This window comes from Streptopelia decaocto, assembly GCF_964273445.1.
Source record: "Streptopelia decaocto genome assembly, chromosome: 7".
NCBI lineage: Eukaryota > Metazoa > Chordata > Aves > Columbiformes > Columbidae > Streptopelia > Streptopelia decaocto.
Window position 1 is genome coordinate 38,801,215 of NC_138661.1, and position 16,305 is coordinate 38,817,519.

Below are 16,305 nucleotides of genomic sequence, written 5' to 3' on the forward strand. Positions count from 1 at the left end.
TTATTATACTTATGGATGCCCCCTCAGAAAAATATGCAAAGGGGTAACTGGCTTGGAAATGTTTATGCACATAAAGTCCCACTTCAGGGTTCCACTTACAGAAGTTTCTGCTAATGTTAGTGCATCTGTGAATGTTTCTGCTTTGGAAAATTATACTTGTGGATAGTAAAGCACAATTATGCATGTAATGTTCTTATTTTAATGTTTAGCTTAAAGTTGGTGTTACTTTTTCCCCAACAAGACTGGAATTGTCCTTGGCCTAGGGAAGCATCAGCAGGCTCCTCTTTTGAGCACACTCTTATTTCAAAGTACCCCCAAATCAACGTTAAAGAAAATGTTAAAGGTACAGCAAGGTGAAGTATGCCCATGTTACTCAGCTTTACCACATGCAGTGACTGGGGATGGTACCATGTTTTCACATAACTGTATCAATGTAAACACAAGTGACTACACATTGTTGTATGTACATGTATTCCGTTTTTCTCTTGGCTGAAGTTGTTGGAGATAAAAACCTGGAGAAAATTTGTAGAAGAAATTATCTGGAGAAGCATGGCAATTGAACATGAAAATGGTCAGTGATGAAACTTCAGTAGAATGATGTTCAATTCCGAGCCCCAAGTTGTTACTGGTACTAAAATGCAAACAAGTAATAAGTTAAAAAGAAAAGAAAAAATAACAAGAACAAAACAAAAAACATGCTTCATTGTTTCAGAAGCTGTTGGGCATTTTACTGCCTTTAATCTTATTATTGGAGTGCTATTTTGGGTTTATCAACATGAAAAATCAACTGAAAGTTGTCATTGTGTATATTGGATCTGTTTAAAAGGGGCTGTTGAATCTTTAGCAGCTGGCTAGTGAGCACAGTGAACCTTTGCATGTTTTTGGTATGAGTTTGTAAAACAATAACCACAGACTGTCAGGGTGTCAGCATTGCAGGGGGCGTCCATTTACAGCACGGACGAGTCTGAAGAGAGCTCAAGGTAAGATTTATAATTCTTCTACCCGTTCATTTCTGTTCATTACTTCAATATATCTGATACCATTCCCATCCCATTACCCTTTCAGATCCTCTTATTTAGGCTGATCAAGCTGATAGAGGTCAGATTTTGATTACAAAGTAGACCAATTTATTTTTTCAATTGGATTTTAAGAAAGTGGACCTACAAAATGGATTTTAATAAACCGACTTTATGTATATATTTTCACGTGTTAATATATTTAAAAAAAAGACAAAACAACAACACTCTCTTGAGAGATCATTTTCTCACCACAAAGTTTTTGAGAGTGGCAAAAAAGCAGAAGTTCAACCAATGAAATTTCTATTGGAACACCTAAGATAACCTGTAAGTATCAACCACTTCAGTATCTAAACTTTTCTTTAAAAGTATATGAAATTTGAGGTAAGTCGGATTTTTAAAAGTTGACAACCTAGTTTAACATCTGACCGTACTGAGTTTTAATACTGTAAAGCTCCTGTAAAATACAGCCCTTTTATAAACTGGATTTCAGCCCCATGTATATTGTAGAATCTAAGTGTTGCTTTTTCATATCAGTTTTCTACCAATTCCTACCATTTTTAGTCCCTTTTTTCTTTTGTGATTTCAATGTATCCAACATTGGTTTGCCTGTATTGTGCTATCAATGCAGCTTGGTTTCACTGGATACATTAATCACGAGTAAATTAGCTTTATTTCTGTAATCCTTTGTTGGTTCTCTGGTCCCTGTGCCTGTGGCAGAAGAACACTTATCAGGTAAGATTGCTTTTTAAAGTTGTCTTAAATGCTTTGTTTAAAAGAAAAGAGAAAAAAAAAAACAAACAGAGAAAATGCCGTTTCATTGTTCCAGTTTTTAATTTCATTTCAGTGATGGTAAACGTGGAGCCAAAGGGGATAAGCCTGTTTATTCTGCTCAATATTTGTTCAAAAAAATGGTATTCTGGCATCCATCAGGTTGAAATTTGGTATATTTGGTTGTTATTTGGTATATTTGTGAACCATGTACTTGCTCTTCCTCCCAGAAACATAGCTTATAGGCAAGGTTAATCCAGTGTTGGCGGTCCATGTCCTAGCACAGCATCTGTAAGTTAACACATAACAATTGCTTCCAAGGATGGATTTATCTATCATTCTGTTGATGTATTTTCTATTGTCTTATAGTCTGGTCATAGGAACTGTTTCTAATTGAAAAAAAAAGTGGCAGTTTTGTACAATTTCTAGTAAAACTGTAGCAGGTAACCCTTTAGTTTCTGTGTTTCAAAAGAGCTATTTCCAACCTTTTTTTAACTCTTTCCGTCTTGCAGTGGTGGAAGTTAAGGATTCCATTCTGCAGAGTCCAGTTCTTACCAATGAACTGTTAGAACTTTTTTAGGGAGGGAAAAGGGGAAAGGTTGCAGCTCTCTTCACTGTTAAACCACATGCACCACGTGTAAGTGGATAAATTTCTTTACCCAAGTTTTCCTATAGGACTGTTTTGGTCTGCCAAGCCTTTTTGGGAAACGACTCGCTGCCCCAGTAAGCGTTCCACTGAAATATATTTACCTAGCTGAACAGCATTAACTTTATAAGCTAGAAGTTCACTCTGCTTGTACCCCAGTGGTTTATAGGGCCAATGGAATTTGTGGCCCAGCTGAATCATGACTGGCAGTGCACTGTGTATGTGCAGTTTAGTCAGCTTGCAATGTGAGGCCAGCCCTACTCTGCTAAGGTTGGAGATTGCTGGTCTGTGTAGATCTATGCTTTTGCACGAAACTTAGTCTTGTGATTGCTGCATTTTGATTTCATACTTATGAGTTCCAAAAAATACCCACCAAACCCTATTTAATATTTTAAAATCAGTGGCGGTTTTGGTATTTCCATTACCAGCCTTGTGTGTTGCGCCGGGATTATCCAGTTCCTATAACTGCAGAATTAACTATGAAAGTTCTCTTATTGGTTTTTAGAAACTGGAGGAGGAAAAAGGCAAAAAGGAGAAAGAAAGACAGGAAATTGAAAAAGAACGCAGAGAAAGAGAAAGGGAACGGGAGCGTGAACGAGAAAGGAGGGAACGTGAAAGAGAGAGGGAGCGTGAACGAGAGAAGGAGAAGGAACGAGAGCGTGAACGAGAGCGAGATAGGGATCGTGACCGAACTAAGGACCGAGACAGAGACCGAGATCGTGACAGAGATCGTGAAAGAAGTTCAGATCGCAACAAGGATCGGAGCAGATCAAGGTAAATGCACTCGAGTTGCTATTTATTTCGGTTTTTCCTGGTGCTGTTTACTAAGTGCATGTAGTTCAGATGATCAGCTGCCGTTCAGAAGAGAATGGCCCTTGTAAGATCACAGTAGGAAATCAGAATTTTAGACAAATGTTGTATTTACACAAATTCTATAAAAATCAAGTATAAACATAAAATACTGGATTCCCTCCACAGCACAGGAATATAAGGACTGTAATATGCAGTAAGCAACCACCCAACTATGACTTCAACATACTGTTTTTATCTCAAATCTTCCTTATTTTTTGATGGGTAGCTTAGTTCCTATTTGAGGTTCTCTTATGCCTGTGGTATCTTTTAGCTGAAGTAGATTTTACCTTTTCATTTAGTATGTGAGGTTTCTGGGTGGTTTTTTTTTTTGGGGGGGGGGGGCTGGAAGAGTGGCCAGGGGGTGTTGTTGTTTGTGTTTGTCTGTTTCTTAATAAAAGCAAGGGCGATTCCTCTTTCAGTCTTAAACTGTGACTAATGTCGGGCTGTAGATGCTGGTTTTTCCCTCTTCACCATAGAAAAAAGAGCTGTTTCACTTTTAATCATCTTGTCAGTAGGGTTCTATTTCTGTAAAACATGTAAACATGTAGGATTTATTAAGCACACCCTTTTATTTGTGGGGGTTTTAGCTGTCATTTATGGCGAACTACTAACACAATCTGGTAAGAATTGCCCTGTGCTCATGCTTAGTTTCTATAGATGTCACTGTTTTAATGGTTAGTGCTCAAACTACTACTTTTAGGTAAATGACATTTTGAATATATTAGAAGAATTGATTTATGCCCATTGCTGTATCAGGTAATCCTTTTGTACAATTGCAGAAGAAGAATAACTTGCAAAATGCTATAAGTAGCACACATTTGAAGCTAAATTATTTGACTGAGTGGAGAGGAAGGCTCTTTACTTAACCTTGGACGGTTTCCTTCTTTCAGGGAAAAAAGCAGAGACCGAGAAAGAGAACGAGAGCGGGAACGGGAAAGAGAACGCGAACGAGAGAGGGAAAGAGAACGTGAGCGGGAACGGGAAAGAGAACGCGAGCGGGAGCGAGAACGGGAGAAGGATAAGAAGAGGGACCGAGAGGAAGATGAAGAAGATGCCTACGAACGCCGAAAACTAGAGAGGAAACTGCGGGAGAAAGAAGCTGCATATCAGGAGGTAGGCTGGGATTTTGAAGGTTCCTTAAGGAAATAATTGTTTCTGAGGGGTGATAATAAGTCTTCTACTATAAAATATGTCATTCCTTCTCCTCCTTTTCCTAAATACAGTTTTAATCCTCTGAGTACATGAATTGGGGCAGAATCTGTAAGACACTGTCAGAACAACTTTGGACTTCTTGTTGCCCCTTTAGGGCAATTTGTTTTAAACAATAATCCAAACTAACTTTGAAGTAGTACTGCTATTCTTAATGTTCTTGAGATTAGAGTGAGTATTTTTTGTTCTCTTTTAGCGTCTTAAAAACTGGGAAATCAGAGAACGGAAGAAAAGTCGAGAATATGAAAAAGAGGCTGAAAGGGAAGAAGAAAGAAGAAGGGAAATGGTAAGGCTTATTGTTTTACTTGTAATTTTCCCCGACTTGTTCTTTTTGTCCCATGTAGAATGGAACATTCTTCTGCTGTCTTTATGGATAGTGACAGAGCTCTCTCTTTGTATAAACATCACATATGTATTTATACCAAAAGATGAGTTAATAGACTCAAAAAAGAAGATATCTAATAAGTGGGATTAGTATTGAGAGTCTGGAAAACAAAGCCTAGTGGTTTGGTCTTGTGAAGGCAAAAGAATGAGAAGTAGCTGTAAAATACTGTGGTTTGATCGTCATGCACTATTACATCTGTAATCTGAGTTTGTGTCAAATTTGTGGCAAAATCTATTATATGTTTTATGTCATGCAGGTGGAACTAGAACAGTCTTTTTACTTCCAACCTGCTTATGTGCCTGAACCTTCTATAATATATAAAATAAAGGTCTATAATGTATCTAAAACGCTTTCTAAATTTCTGTCTCAAGTTCATTAGTTGTGAAATTATCACAGTTATCAATGTAATGCTTGGAAGTTTTGTCTGAAAAGACACCTTTGGAAGACAGATACTTCTGTAATATCATAGTTTTGTGCTAAAGTGTAAAGGAGTTATTTTAAATTATGGTGGTGTTATTTCACTCAATTATTATCCCAGAGAAGGAGAGAAGATACGAGAGAGTTCTAAGTGGGAGATGGATTGGGAATTGCTTCGAAGCAAAATATGCACAGAGACACAGAAAAGAAAGAAAAAAAATAAAACAATGTAGTTTCTAATTTTCTGTTTATGTGGAATCTATTTTTTTTTCCCCCTGAATGCTTGAAAGGGAAAAAAAGAGTTTGAGAATGACTCAAGAATATTTTCTGTTCACAGTCCTCGTGGATGCTGTGCTGGCTGTGGATGGCAGTTGTAGAGAGCAGTGTTAAGTTTTGTGCTGTATTTATTTCCAACCATGATCATAATTTGTTTCTCAAAGTTATTAGCATAGGAATATCTTACTGTTGTTCTAAATATTGGATACAGGTTAGAATGTCCTAATTTATATTCACCTTAAAGAACTGCTTTGGTTTTTTTTATGTTAGCAGAGGAGGAAAAAGTATCTCCCTTCTATCCCCCTCATCCCCTTCAGTTTTAGGCCTGTGCATTAATACAGTGCCACGTGGGTTGGATTAGCAAGGGGATAGCTTATCTTAGAAGTATCCATTATGTTTGGTTTTGTGCATAACTAAATCTTTTTCAAAAAGCACAGTTCTTGAAACAATACAGTACTGATAAAATACACTTAAACTGCCATGCTAGAGATATCCAATACCAGACTTACAGATTTGAAGAACAGGAAATCGGATTCTCTTCTTTTGTGATGTAAAAAAAAAAAAAAAAAAAAAAAAAAAAGAGGTGTGTGTATATTTAATTGACATGCTAAAAACAGAAGAGTAGTCTGCAAATCAGAGACATGATTGTAGTGGACTTAGTGGATGTACTATCTGCTATTGAATATATGATAGGAAGTTTACAGATCCCTGGAAGATGATGCAATTCCAAAAGCTTTCTATTTTCTGTCTGGAAAACTCTATATCTTTAGTTGTAAGCATAGAAGGTATTTAATGTTACTAATTTTTAAACTATTAGAAATAAAACTAGAAATAACTTCATAACATGGCTTATGTTTCAATTTCTTGCAGGCAAAAGAAGCCAAACGGTTAAAAGAATTCTTAGAAGATTATGATGATGACAGAGATGATCCAAAATACTACAGGTATCTCTTTGTTTTGATTCCTAACAGTAAAATCTTCATTGTTTGTTTTGACACTGTTATGGGCTTTGTTGGCAGAGGCTTATGGAGTTTATATGTGAGTGAGTATGTGGAAATGTAAGGGTCATATAACTATCTGAATTATTGCAGTGTCACTTGCTAAGTACCAGAGGGAAAAGGAAAACTTGTTGCTACTTGTTAACGCTTGGGAGTAGCTGCTCCTTCCTACCACTTTGCTTGTGGGTGAGGCAGAGCAGAGGTCAGCAGAGAGATCAAGTACTCCTCTAAGAAAATTACTACAAGGAAGTTGTAAATTGTACAAAGAATGAGCTTATTAACTCAAAGGATGGGGAAGGTCCTTCAACACATGACTAACTAAAATTTGGATCAAACTAATTTAGCAGAGCTGATTTTTGTGAAGTAAAAACCTAAAAAACAATTATATTCTTTTTCTGAGAAGATCGACAGTCACATTTTTACATCTGTTTAATGTGATGGGATAAATTCTGTGTAGTCATGTAGGGAACTTGTATCTTAGATTCTTCTGTTATAAAAATAGAGGACAGCAGATGCTCTTATGAATCTTCATTTAGTGGAAGGTACATCTCTATCAGGTATTCCTTGTATTGCGTTACAAGGTTCTCATCGCAATGTTCTTTGAAATATAAAATCCGTGTCCTTTGTAGGGGTAGTGCTCTTCAGAAGAGGTTACGAGACAGAGAGAAAGAGATGGAAGCAGATGAACGGGACAGGAAAAGGGAAAAGGAAGAATTAGAAGAAATTAGGCAGCGCCTTCTGGCAGAAGGACACCCAGATCCAGATGCAGAGCTCCAGAGGGTAAGTAGCTGTTGGTCTGACAGGGAGAAAAGAGTGCTTGGTATTTTAATGGTATTGAGCAAAACTGTGTAAGAGATCTGATAGTTAATATTTGCTCTGTTTATTTTTTCTTAAAAAGAAGTTCAGATAAGCAGTAAGAACACTGGAAACAAAAATAATTTTCCAGATCTATGTTTGGATGGAGTTCAAAACCAAATTCACATTATTCACCATTTTTGACTATAATGCCAGTTACATGTATTTGTTGACTAACAGAGACTTCTTTAGGAAACAGATGATCTTAAGATTCTTTTTGAACATCACTGCTTTTGAGAGAGCTTCTTTTTTGTTAATGGTCTGTTTCATTGTAGATGGAGCAGGAGGCTGAGCGGCGTAGGCAGCCACAAATAAAACAAGAGCCAGAGTCTGAAGAGGAAGAGGAAGAAAAGGCAGAAAAAGAAGAGAAAAGAGAAGAGCCAGAGGAAGAAGAGGAGGAGCCTGAACAAAAGCCCTGCCTTAAACCTACTTTACGACCTATCAGTTCTGCCCCATCTGTTTCTTCTGCTAGTGGAAATGCAACCCCTAACACACCTGGTGATGAATCACCCTGTGGCATTATTATCCCTCATGAAAATTCACCTGATCAACAGCAGCCAGAGGAACATCGGCCCAAAATAGGACTTAGCCTCAAATTAGGCAAGTTTACATTTTATTTTAGTGTTCCATATTGGATAAGAATGAAAAAATGTCAGGCTGATTTAGCCACATAGTTTTCAAAATATATTGTATGTTTTGACATACTTATATCAAGCTCTTGTTATCCAGATGCTGTGCTCAATTTCTCCTGTCCAGTTGATACCTTTTATAGATCTCTCTTCTTCCAAAATCTGGATGGGAAAAGAGAGGGAAGTTTTGGCATCCTCAAGGTTTAATTTTATTAAGAATGCTCTGAGCTGGGATTAGTTATTTCCACATGCTTTTCCACATTAATAGAAGTCTAAATATCTCTTTTCAAACTCATTGCTACTTTTCGTTGATATAAGTATATGTTAGATTTAAGCCATAGATACTTCTTATGTTTATTCACAAAGATGCTTTTACAAGAAGAAAAATGAAAATTAGGTTATTTTTTCTTTCTCTTAGAGTAGTACAATGAATTGATGACATTTGTGAATGGAACATGAGTGTAGAGTTCCTTAGTACTTTAGCAACTTCCTGGTGTTTTTAAAAAAAATGTGTTCTGAGTAGCAGAACTACAGATACTTGTATTCCAGAACATTTCTGCATTTATTATTTTGAATAAATTATGCTAGAGCTGCAGTTTGAGCTCCCATAGTATTAGATCTTAAATGAAAAGAGACTGTATGGTATTAGGCTAACTAATTAAAGCTTTTCCTACAGCTAGATTGATTGCAGCCTTTCACTTCTGTGCTCTGTCTCTGCAAAGGTTTGAACTCATGCTATAGTCCTCCCTCAGTGAGGGTGCTAGTTGGTTTCAGGGAAGAGAAAGAAGACTGTATTTTTCAAAAATCTTGAAGAAACTCTGAGATCTTTACTGCTTTTGCTGTTTCTATAACAGAGTTAGAGAGATCAAAACACTGATGCTAGGCATTCACAGACATTTACATACATACAAACTGATATTCCTTGAGAAATGTGTGAAGAGCAAATTAGCTTTGATTGCAGTTTATGAATATGTTATTCTGTCTTTTGGGTTGTAGGTGCCTGTAATAGTCCCAATCAGCCCAATGCTGTAAAAAGGAAGAAGCTTGCTGTGGATAGCGTTTTCAATAAATTTGATGATGAAGACAGTGATGACGTACCCCGGAAAAGGAAACTCGTCCCCCTGGATTATGGAGATGAAGATAAAAGCAGTATCAAAGGCAGTGTCAATACAGAAGAAAAACGTAAACATATTAAGAGCCTCATTGAGAAGATTCCCACAGCAAAACCAGAGCTCTTTGCTTATCCTCTTGACTGGTCAATTGTGGATTCAGTAAGTTGATTTCTTTCAAGCATTCACCAAAAAAGCATAATTTTTCTGAATAAACCTTGGAATTGAATAGAAATCCAATGTTTCTGAGACCCTAGTAGACTGGAGCAGCAGCATCAAATGGAATCTAATTTGTATACTGTATTTCTTGTCCGTATATAATACTTATTCTGAAGTATGCCTGCTTACTTTTGTTTGCTGTCTCCTGAATTCTTACTACAAATTGTCTAGCAGTTTTATGGAAGGTGGGGAAAAAGGTCCTATTCAAACATGTTTGAATGGCTGTCAGAAATACTGCAGATGCCAAATCACTAAGGATTATATTGATAGCAAAAATATATCTTTTGCTAAATAGTTGTTTGGGTCTTCTAGCTGCCTATCTGGCAATGTTGTTTCAGAACACTAAAACTTACAGAAAATATGTTTTTTGTTTTTTTTCTATTTCCAGACATTAATGGAACGTCGAATTAGACCATGGATTAACAAGAAAATAATAGAGTATATTGGTGAAGAAGAAGCCACGCTAGTTGACTTTGTTTGTTCTAAGGTTAATATCTTCCATTTCTTTTATGAAGTCTGGGTTTTACTCCCTATTTAAGCTGCAGCAGTTACTGCTGTATCTGTATCGGAAGGCAGCCTGCTCTTAGCTTCTCTGTAATCTGTGATATTGGTCAGCAGAGACAGCTGGTGTACTTGGAATCAGCATATACCTCAGTGTTGTACAACTTACCTCCTTTGATGCTTGTGCACAGGATGTACATGTCAGATGCTCCGTGTTATCTGTTAGATAAACATATGGAACTGGATAAAGAAATCAGCAATTGACAAGAGCAGCTGTTTTAACTGATAGTTTTATCATTAGATTTCAGAGTTAATATCTCATTGACCGTTAAGATTTTTAACTTTAAACCAAGATTTTTGTGAATTCAGGGGAAAAAAGCCAGTAGTTTGATTTTTACATACATTTTTGGACTAACTAGATAAATTTCTTAAAAAGCATTTTAGATGCTGCTGTTGCTTTAGTAGTAAGCAAACACTAAGGTTTTAGAGTTAAATTAGAAGTCATTCTGCTGTACCTTTTAGCCATTGGATGACTTGTTTAAACCAAACTCTGTAGCTTCTCCCATCCAATTATAAACTAAATTCTAATAACTTGCCTTTTTAAATCTGTCATGACAGCTCTATGGCAGGGAATTTCAAAAACTTTTCAGCTTTCACAGTACTTCTGTTCATAATGGCTTGTCCTGGTTTATCTTTTAGGGCTACTGTATCAGAGGCAAAGCAAGTGATAGTTTTGTGGCACAGGTGGTTAATAGAAAGTGAAGAGTAGAAGTTGAATATTCGCTAAGCCTTAATTTTATATATAGATATTAAAAAACCAATTTTCTGATATTTGATTCTGAAAAAAATAATTGAAATACTTAACTGAATTTTCCATCTGCTTGTAATGAAGAATGACAGATGGAGGATTTTGCTATTGCCTTCCATTAGAGAATTCATTGTTGAAGGAAGGGGAGCTTATTTCTTCAATTAGGAGAGCTTAATTGAAAATGCAAGAATATCCAGCAAATACAGGACCTGTTGAATCTCTGGAGCTTCCTGGAACTTGTTCCTCAGTAACTAGCCATAAACTAGCACTCACTTTGATGGAATCCAATGTAGTTTAATACTAATTTTTGCCCTGGGTAATACTGGGAACTAAAGAACTGCAAATACTTTTTGCACATGCAAAGCATTCAAAATCCTTGAGAAGTAACTGGTTTTTGTCCAAAGATGTTTGTATGGTTTACTCTGAGTTTTCAGCCTAAAAACAGTTGTTTCTTTCAGGTTATGGCTCACAGCTCACCACAGAGCATACTGGATGATGTTGCCATGGTAAGCAGAAATCGTGTAACTGACAGACCTTCTATGTTAATTCTGAAGCTAACAGTCAATTCTGTGAAAGAGTAGGAGTCCGTGACAGAAATATTTGGTGTTCACAGAAAACATTAATGAGATCCGAAAGCTGCTTTGATTAAACAGATTATACTAGTGCAGACATGATTTTGCAGTTACAGCATCTAGTTAGAAATTCCTGATCCCTGATGAGAATTTCTCAGTATTTAGAAACATAGAACAAAGATTCTGTCCCTAACAGTAGAGAGAGGTAGGACTTAACGATAACAGAATTGTATCAGAAATATAAACTTCTATTCCTTCTCTTTCTTGTAACTAGATTTTTATAATTAGTGGTTTAATGGGTCTGTTCCCAATTGATGACAAAAGGTGTTTTTTCTCTAGGTCAGTAAAAGTTCTTTTTTGCCTGATATTGAAAGAGAGAAACTTAACAAAATAATGCCATTGTTTCACCATGTTTTCATACACTGAAAGGTGAATAAAAAACAATTGTTCACTCTCTTCCAATAAGGAAACTTGGAGGCAAATTTGGTAGGAGCCAGATTCATAGCAGAAGCTAGTAAGTCGTTCTTGGTGTGATTAGTAGGTGACCCTGGGGAACTTCCTGAGGGATATTGTGCATACTACAAATTTGTGTGGATTCCTGAAAAGCCTGGATAATAACTTCGAGGAAGAGAATAATACTTAATAAATATTCAAGGAAGTTCTAAGCTGAAAATGAGCACAGACTAGGAGAGAATTAAGGGAAAATACCAGATGTATGTCTTGTTCTTACATTCTTCCCCAGCCTGCCATTGTTCTGCCTCTTCCCATGCCACTTTCGGAGACTGGTACTTTTAGTGCTCAATACCTGCCAGTATAGAATTAGAGTCAAGTCAGATGATAACTGCAGGACAGACAAATTCACTGAAGTTTTACCCAGTGCTTCCCTCAAAGGCTTAACTTGAATTACACTTCATCTGCTTTATAGTTCTGATGTGTCTAAAATTAGTCTCTATAACTGGAAATCCTAACCTAAAAAATTGTATATAAAATGTCTATTTCCCACAGGTACTAGATGAAGAAGCTGAAGTTTTCATAGTCAAAATGTGGAGGTTGTTGATATACGAGACAGAAGCGAAGAAGATTGGTCTAGTGAAATAAAGCACTCTCCTTGCTTCCAGGGTTCCATTTCAATTTTGGGCTTTTTTTTTTTTTCTCCCTGTTATTCAGAGACTTTGAATTTTCTCTGTTCTCAGAGACTTGAGACCTGTATTTTTTTATGTAGAAAATGTGAATTTTTTTTGTCCTCTGCTCTGAGGCTACTTTTACCCTTCTCAGTTAGTTATCTGAATCCTGCATCGGTTCTCTTTATAATTCACGAGGTACAATTACCGGTATGTTGTATAAGCTGCAGCTACTGTACATGTTCTCTGGTTTATGTTACGTTACTCTGGTTCTTGTAAATATTATGAAAAAAGCCCCTGTTTTGCAAAACATTTGCACTTAATGTGGAACTGTATCAGTTACAGATGAAGACAAATTATTTTACTGCAAATTTATTAGTGCTTTTTTTTTTTTTGCATACTCTCCCTCTTTTTATTTAAGGAGTGATCAGAAAACAATTTAAAAATGGCTTGAGCTGCTTTCACAGAACAGCTTTGTGTGTTCATTTGGTCCCCTCAGCTGACTCTGGATGAGGAATTCCCTCAGACTTTTCATTCTGATGTCAACCAGCCGGAGCCTCAATACTTTGTTCCCCATTTAGAATTACTAATGAAGCTGGGAACATAACCTCTTACAGATGCTCTGCTTCTTTCCTAGAAATTGCAGGAAGTTTTTTATTCTTTGCTCAGTTAAAACAAGAGCAAGACCTCAATTCAATAAGTGCTATTTAAAGATTTTTTTTTTTAAACAGGATATCTTCTGCTCAGTTTCATTTTAGCCCTTCCCTATTATCCCTTTTTTCTCCAAAATAAACAGATTTTTTTTTTTAAAGAAATTATTTTTTAAAACATTTTTTTTAGTATTTAGAAAAAAGTACCTGTTTGGATGTAGCTGACCATAGCAGCTGACAAAAACTAAACCATAAGTTTTCAAACAAAGCTGAAGTCTTGTTTTTATCCATACTATTGGACTAGCCCCAACTTTTGTTTTCTACTGTAAGCAGTCTGCTGTCCACAAAAAGAGGGTGATATTTTCCTGCCTTGTTTATATGAGTTTTTATGAATAGGTTGATATGGTATAAATGATGAGATGTACTGTAAACTGCATTTTTTTATCTCATACCTGGGTAAGCAGACAAATTGATAATGTGCTGTGAGCTGTTTCGATTGCAGGAGGACTGTGTTCCAGGGAGCAAACTGTCTCTACAACCTTTTTAATTTTTAAACACAATTCTTAATAGCAAACAAATTAAGTAAAGGTGTTCCAGTATCTCTATATTGTATTTAACTGAAGGATACAGGTTGACCTGTTCAGAAAACATAACTGTGACCTTGAGTTACTAGTTCTTTGTATCTGGAGAGGACACTTGAAAACACTGTTCTTAACAAATGGGATCGTGTAAAGGTTCCACCGTGTAAATATTTCAGATATTAAAAATGTATATATTTGATTTAAGGGCTGATGTTCTTTTGGAGTCTTGTGCAGCGTGCAATTATATTTAACACTGCTTTCTGTATCAACAAGTGTTCCCAAAGTATGGGCGGGGTTTTTCAAACTATGTCCTGCTTTCTGTCACGTGACAAGAAGCCTGCAAATACACAAGTGATCCAAATATATTCTTTCTCATCCCTATAATACAACACACCACAAAATATTATCTTTTTTTGAAGTTGAAGTGTAACTTCATAAAAGTGTTACTTCTGTGTTGTGCTTGAGTTCGCATGAGAATGTTTTGTTTTACATATTTACATGCTGCAAACTTCCTCTTTTTTTTTTTCTTTTCTTTTTTTTTTTTCTGGAACTTGATGTTACCCTAAGAAATTACTTCCCCCTTTTCTCCATGCAGTTTTGTATCAGCATTTACCAAAAATTCTCCAAGTTCTAAATAAATTAAAGATTTGCTCTATTTGTAGTAAATACAGAGAAGGGAGAGAGTGAACTTCATGAGTGTTCCTTGTCCTGCTAATATGGCATTCTTTCTCTGTCATTAGTAGCAGTTAAACAAGATAAATGCAACAAATGCATTGTAATGCCACTGTGTGGCAGATTACCTAATGTCCTTGTTGAGATTCTTCTGTGAAAGCTCAACTCGGGAAACTTCAGATTATTTTCTTCTGCCCTAGACTAAAGCTGTATATTCATCTCTTCTATTATTAATGCATTGGACATAAGCTTGTACTCTTCCTAATGAGACTGGAGGCATCTGGGTGAGGAAGATAGGAAATTTAAGCTGGAGTGTTAAATAGCCAGGTAAATAAGTATTTAGAAGCAGTTGTGACATTTAAAAAAAAAAAGTGGAGGTCAAGGTTTTCTTCGGTAGTGGGAGGAGGAAGGAATGTTCACTGTAGTGTCTCTGCCTTGGCTTATGCAAGTACTTCAACAAATTTTCTTCTTTCAAAATGTAAAATGTTGCTTTGTAATGTCACTTGTAGTGCTTATCTCGAATTAGTGTTTTTACTTCTCAGTGATAACAAAATGTATTTTGTGTCTGATGCTAGGATGGTAAAAACACAAATTACATACTGCTGAGAAGTTCTTAATATAGAAAGTCATTTTCTTTGTTAACTGTTTTGCTTTCAACACACAGTAACAGAATTATTTCAAGATAAATTTGGAAAATTTGGGGTCGAAAAAGCCTTTTTTTTGCCAACATTACAACATCTGAATATGCGATTTAATACACACTATGTGTGTAAATGTTAGTGAATGCACAGATTAAGAGTATACTAAGAATGAGATCCATTAGCAAATCATGGGTTGCCACTAGGTATTCAATGCAGCATGCCATAGTATGATCCATTCTGTGATGGAAATGTACTTCAAGAGTTAAATACAGCGCATAGAGGGGGAAAAATATCAAGTTATGCCACAGAACTGGGTATACTAGTCGTCAGTCTGGACTTTACTGTGGAACGAGGACACATGTCCTTAGTTTTCGGATAATCATTCTGCATAACTGCCATCCAGTGTCATTTGGACTACGTGAGTATGAAATACAAAGTATCGTTGTTTTCATTAGTGTGCACTGAAAAAAAATGGGAAACCATGAACATGTAAGATTCAGTACCAAGACTGATCTATATTATTGTTAAGTTGATAAGAGGCTTTTTTGTTCTTAGAATATTTAACCTGTTCACATACTGATTTGGTCTTTCTAATTCAGGGCATTTCCTTCCTCCTTTTTAAACAAGAGGCTGCACTAAAAATAGCCATCTAGTTTGATGATGGTGGCTCTAAATGTGGGCAGGGGGAAGGCCCCAAACAGTAAGGTTAGTTTCTTACTGAATTCCTATTTCTTGCCACTAGTGGTTTCCTGTTAATGAGTGGGAAGCATTAGACCTTTTATGCTTTTACTAAAGGGAGTTGCTAGGTACCTGTTACACTTGCAGGAACAGTACTTTGGGAAGGGGATACACATAAAACTGGAAACCCTTGGCTTTTATATTACAGTAGAGTCATGCTTTTTCATATTCTATACATGTTCTTATGTAGGAACATAGGATGTTGTACCTGCAGACTTATAAATTGGTACACAGTCATGCGGTGTGAGAGGTGTAAGGTATTGTGAATAGACATTTCATCATAGATCAAACATACTTAAATAGACAACAGTCTGGTGCAGCTGTAGGTCCATGTTTGTTTACTTAAAATGATAGTCTGATTTGGTTAATGGTTAGGCATTACTTTTGGTCTGAAACCACCTTCTTTTAAATGCACTTCATATGCATACAACCTGCTGAAACTCAGTATTTGTGTTTAAATGTCCATGTAAAACTAACATTTATGTGCAATACTTTTGTGCCACTTCTTTTTCCCATCAGTCTTCCTGCAGTGTAGCTGAGTAGTGAAATACAACATCTGTTGTAAATATGCATAATGACACAGTCTCAATAGTTTACTTTTGTTATATTTAGAATGATCACAGTATCACAGTATGTTTG

The 16,305-nt window shown here is 36.2% G+C and overlaps 1 protein-coding gene across 5 annotated transcripts in view; it reads left to right on the top strand.

The window, feature by feature from the left end:
* Positions 1 to 13,814, top strand: part of RBM25 (RNA binding motif protein 25) — a 34,635-nt gene extending 20,821 nt beyond the window's left edge. For all 5 annotated transcript variants that reach the window (XM_082057943.1, XM_082057942.1, XM_082057941.1 and 2 more), the window contains 10 exons: positions 2,939 to 3,207; positions 4,176 to 4,398; positions 4,691 to 4,780; positions 6,443 to 6,516; positions 7,200 to 7,350; positions 7,701 to 8,025; positions 9,051 to 9,325; positions 9,771 to 9,869; positions 11,150 to 11,197; positions 12,269 to 13,814. In XM_082057943.1, coding sequence (XP_081914069.1) covers positions 2,939 to 3,207; positions 4,176 to 4,398; positions 4,691 to 4,780; positions 6,443 to 6,516; positions 7,200 to 7,350; positions 7,701 to 8,025; positions 9,051 to 9,325; positions 9,771 to 9,869; positions 11,150 to 11,197; positions 12,269 to 12,361 — 1,647 coding nt within the window. In that variant the 3' untranslated portion in view covers positions 12,362 to 13,814. The remainder of the gene's footprint in view (positions 1 to 2,938; positions 3,208 to 4,175; positions 4,399 to 4,690; positions 4,781 to 6,442; positions 6,517 to 7,199; positions 7,351 to 7,700; positions 8,026 to 9,050; positions 9,326 to 9,770; positions 9,870 to 11,149; positions 11,198 to 12,268) is intronic.
* Positions 13,815 to 16,305: the final 2,491 nt, after the last annotated feature.